The sequence below is a fragment of the Melitaea cinxia genome, chromosome 10 (genome assembly GCF_905220565.1).
Source record: "Melitaea cinxia chromosome 10, ilMelCinx1.1, whole genome shotgun sequence".
Taxonomy (NCBI): Eukaryota; Metazoa; Arthropoda; class Insecta; order Lepidoptera; family Nymphalidae; genus Melitaea; species Melitaea cinxia.
Window position 1 is genome coordinate 7,633,832 of NC_059403.1, and position 4,684 is coordinate 7,638,515.

General features: G+C 34.1%; 1 protein-coding gene across 1 annotated transcript; it reads left to right on the forward strand.

Moving 5' to 3' along the window:
• The first annotated feature begins 2,209 nt into the window (after positions 1–2,209).
• On the forward strand, positions 2,210–3,152 carry LOC123656843. Its single transcript, XM_045592462.1, has one exon. It carries the CDS (start codon positions 2,210–2,212, stop codon positions 3,023–3,025), a length of 816 nt encoding a protein of 271 aa, XP_045448418.1. The 3' UTR covers positions 3,026–3,152.
• Positions 3,153–4,684: the final 1,532 nt, after the last annotated feature.

Consider the following 4,684-nt stretch of genomic DNA (forward strand, 5'->3'; position numbering starts at 1 on the left):
TTACATTGAATTTCAATAGAATAATTTCAATAAGTTATATACAAATATTCAACAGTTACGCTCCCTATTCAGAAAATTGTCCTCGTTCCATTTTTATACTTAAATGAAATCTTTATTTATTCCCTTTAATCATGCAAACACGTCACATGATCCCAGTGTATGTTATAACCATAAGTTGTAACCATTTTAAAAAATTTCCATGAAAACCCGGTATCAACTCAATCTCATAAAGCGGCACTCGAGCGCTGTTAAAAATGGTACTTGAATGGCGCTTTATTTACACTTGGAGTTTACTTTTCGTGGTGTATTACCGATATTAAATAACATGCTATAATAGGAAATTAATTTTTTTTTTTAAATTTTCTTGTGTATAGTCAATTCTATAGTTGCTCTTTAATTATTTTCGACTGTACCAAACCACGTACGTGCAATATTTAAAAATTTCTATTATCTTATTATATGTATATTTCTATTATTATAAATCGGTATACGTCTTGTATGGTACAGTCTCTGGTTGAGTGAGAGATTACATGTGAGGGATGGTTATGAGGGAAACCAATTCCAATGAAAGTCGATCTAACACTAAGTTTATTAAGGTAATTTTGAGTATATATAGGCAGAAGTACAGACGTCATTCGTAGCAAACAAATAACAATTTCATTAGAAATCTGCATCAGTCAAATAACAATTTCGTAATAAATAAATTGCAAGACTATCATATTGCTTAATGTGCGTTAATCCATACACGTCTGTAAAACAACCATAAAAGCCCAATCCCCCGCCCTATTTTTAGAGATCCCTAGTTTTAGAGTGCATGGTGCCGTTTATCTGGTCCCCGTTTTATGTAGTTTATATTGGCCACATTAAAAACATTCAGCGTAAGTTCTTACGTAGTTTACTTTATTGTGTTTTTTTTAAATTAATTCTTACTCGGCTAGGTTAAAAAAAATCTATGATTGAACTGGAAACCCGCGACGTAAAAGTTTTGATTTTATATATTTTCATATTATTTTTCACACTCTAATATCGATTCCTGACCTTTATTGGTTTCAATTAATTATTAAGAATGATATTATTCAATAATATCCAAATAGTGACATACACATCATGAATTGCAATCCTAAAGGCCACAAAAAATGTTTATTTAATTTTTTAAATCAATTTTTCAATGTTTAATGCCATTATTATTATTTTTATACTCGTATTCTTTCTTTTGTATGTATGTATACTTTTCCATAATGTTCTATATTTTTTTCTTTTATCTTCTTTCCGGTTTTTCTCTTCTTCTTGGTTTAATGGCTTCTTCTTTTTTCTATTTTCTTATTTTATGCAAATTAACTTAAAAGCAAATCTTTTTCTGTTAAAAGTTTGTTATTTCTTCTTTGTATTTTCTATTTGGACATGTATTTTTGTGGAAATATAGTTCAGAACACTAAATAACTAATATTATATATTTCTAAAAGTTTATAATTTTACTTTTTTGTGTGTCTTTAATAAATAAATATAATATTTCTGTCCATTAAATTTTCAACTTTTTCTTTTCATATTTTTTAAGTTTTCACACGAAGAAACCCTCTTATAGTTGACTATGAAACATGTAATAAGTCTGAAATCCGGATATTAAATCAGGTCGATTCGATATAACAAATTAGAAGCCGCGTGTTATAAAAAAGAACATTGCGGTAAATTAATAATATTAAGTCAGCTTTGCCTCACCGTTTATGAACCTCATAATGAAGGAAGTCTAAATGAAGAATTAAGGAAGTCTAGTGTTTTCTCTTCATGTCGCAAGGTCGCAGTGTCGAAAGGTCATATTAAAATTAATTTAAACATCTCATTAGAATATAAGAACTTCACTAAAGTTTATGTTGAATACATTATTTTTATGCGATCATAAATATGACAGTTTTAATAATTCATTTCGAAGTCATTAGAATAATATTTGTCTAACATTTAATACCCTAAGATGATGAAATTACATAGATTGTAAGAATTATGCAATAACAAATATTTAAGGCTTGATTTCTTATTTTTCAAGAACTTGTTTTAATTATTCAAAACGAACCCATCAGTGAAAGTAAGTAGTAAACGTAGCGGTTGTTGTGATCGTAGAAATCAAGTCTTATATACGTGTATCGGGCGGCACGGCACGGCACGGGCACGGGTCGCGCCGCTCGTGCACGCGCTCACCCGTGCCCGTGCTTGCAGGATGCACGCGGTGGGCCTGCACTCCGCGCTCGCCATCCGCCGCGAGCGCAAGCGCCGCGCCGAGCAGCAGCGGGCGCGCGAGCGCCGCTACTCTGTCCAATCGACCGAGTCGGGAGTGACCTCCCCCCACTGCTCTACCGGCAGCCTCGAACGACGAAGGTATAAGAAAACAGGAGCCACCGACAATGAAGTCGTCTCGTCGGTCGGCATGCTCCATCTCGGAGTGGTGTTCCTTGTCCTCGGCATGTTCTTAGTCGCTTCCGGATGGTTGCCCGATGATGTTACATCGTGGAGCAGCATTGGTTCCGTAAGCTGGTTCAACGAACTCGTATGCTCCGGCTTATTTGCCCTTGGAGTTGGAATATTCTTGATCGTGCTCCATAAGTACTTGACGAAGAGTGAAGAAGACGCTCTTGAAGATTACGTTCAGCGACAACTAACGCGATCTCGATCAGGTCACAGATTAGAGAGAGACGCTGAGACGGGTGGCATGAGGACGAAGGGTGCAAGACGAGCTCGGGCCACTGAAGTGCTACCGGAAACGATCACCGAAACTTACACTGAACCATCTCCAGATAGGGCACATGGCTTTGTTAACGCGCTCGCCTTAAATGGAGACGCAATGCGGGAGACACCTTTAGAGCAAATTGTGGAGGAAGAAGTATCTGTTGCTTCGGAGACGGAAAGGAGGCTGGGAAAGTTTAACAAAGACACGTACTCTACGCCCTCTGTAGCTCCGAGCCTAAGCCCGGGCTCACCCTCCGACACGAGGGAGCTGCTCTCTGACGGACGCTATATGGTCATGTCGAGAATGTGAACAACCTAGTTTGACAGTTCATTGATACCGTACATCTTACTTCTTTATGGACTAGTATTCGATTTTATTGGTAACCACATAATTTATCGCTAATTTTATAAAACAGTTGAATAAAAATATTGGATGATGAAAAATTAAATTTATAAATTTTCAAAGTCAACCCATGGTTTCTGTACTTTGATCCTATTACTTATTGTTATTCATTGGTATGAATTTTTCTCACTTGAAAAATGAGCTCCTATGCTCTTGAACGCATTCTCCATCAACAAATAAGACCTGCGGCATCAATGGAATGTCAAAACTAAGAGACCACCGCCATGCGTTGAAGACAGACTTTTTGTGAAATTCAGTGTATTTTATCACTCTACTTCTGAAATATTTGCCACTGCTATCTAAGAATGAGCTTAAGGCTTCAAGGGTTGTTGAACATTTGCTTTCATTCATAACTTACAGATGGACCAAGTCACACGGTAGAGTTTAGCAGTAGTAAATATTGTAATACATTTCACGTTTGTCGTAAATACGAAAGTTTTATCTGAGCACATTTGTCGCGACGCGAGTGATTTCACTGTTCTGCAATAACTTTTACTTTTTAATATAAAATATTTATTGCAGTTGTGAATCGATAACTTCTGTTTCATGGTTGCGTCGTTTATGTACTGTATATATTGTATTCGCTGCTTGAGACTGATTATAATTAAACTATCTGATATTTCATATTTTATGTATTTCAATAACTCGTTGCGCAGATCACCTCAAAAGTACTAATTTTATCAATACAGATTTTTTTTCATTTCGAGAGTGTGCCAAACGATGACAGAAAATGTATACTTTTAATACGTGTTTACAGTTGTGAATATATCAAATGATTTTTATATTTTTTTTTTTTGTAATGTCTAAAGTACTAAGTCTCAAAACAAGACAAAACGTTTTAAACCAATGATCTCATACTAAAGTTTTTTTTTTTATTATTATTTAATACGATATATTTTAAGGCTGTGATTATAATATTGTTACAACATATAATCAAAATCATATTCACTTGAAAGACAATATTTGTAAAACATTTGGATATTATTTTAGTTATAATTACATTTATGCATTTGTTCTATAACTGTTATTTTAATCTCAAGAAATGTACGTCAAATTATAAGTATACCTTGATATTATCCTAAAAATAAGTGTCAAATATACCTGTTGACGATGTTTATTTCAGGGTTCCGCCGTTACTGTGAATTTAGGTAAAAGCGAAAAAATATCATCGCAGAGGCATGTGTATCTTGTGTAATCATAAAACTAATTTGCTTATCACACGAGCTTAGCTACGCAATATATTCAACTTTCTCTATGCTATCCCATTATTTAACATATTTTTAAGTAATAAAATATTACATTATTTAATATATCTTAACGATGAATGTGAGTGACATATACATATAAACACAGACTAGTAAATTAAATCACATATACTACTTACTATTTCTAAGTTAAATACAAAAAAAATCAAAGGTTTGCACTCCGCGAGTGCCGGCAGAAGTGAAAACTCGAATATTAACGTTGTGCAATTTTGATATTTTGGAATGGTTATGGAATAATTTTGCACGAATTGGTTTAATTATATCAGTTTAAAAGTACCATTATTTGTGTGATAAAATAAAA

What these genes read in the sequence shown, in the direction of transcription:
- LOC123656843 (XM_045592462.1), top strand. Translation starts at nt 2,210, where the DNA reads ATGCACGCGGTGGGCCTGCACTCCGCGCTCGCCATCCGCCGCGAGCGC.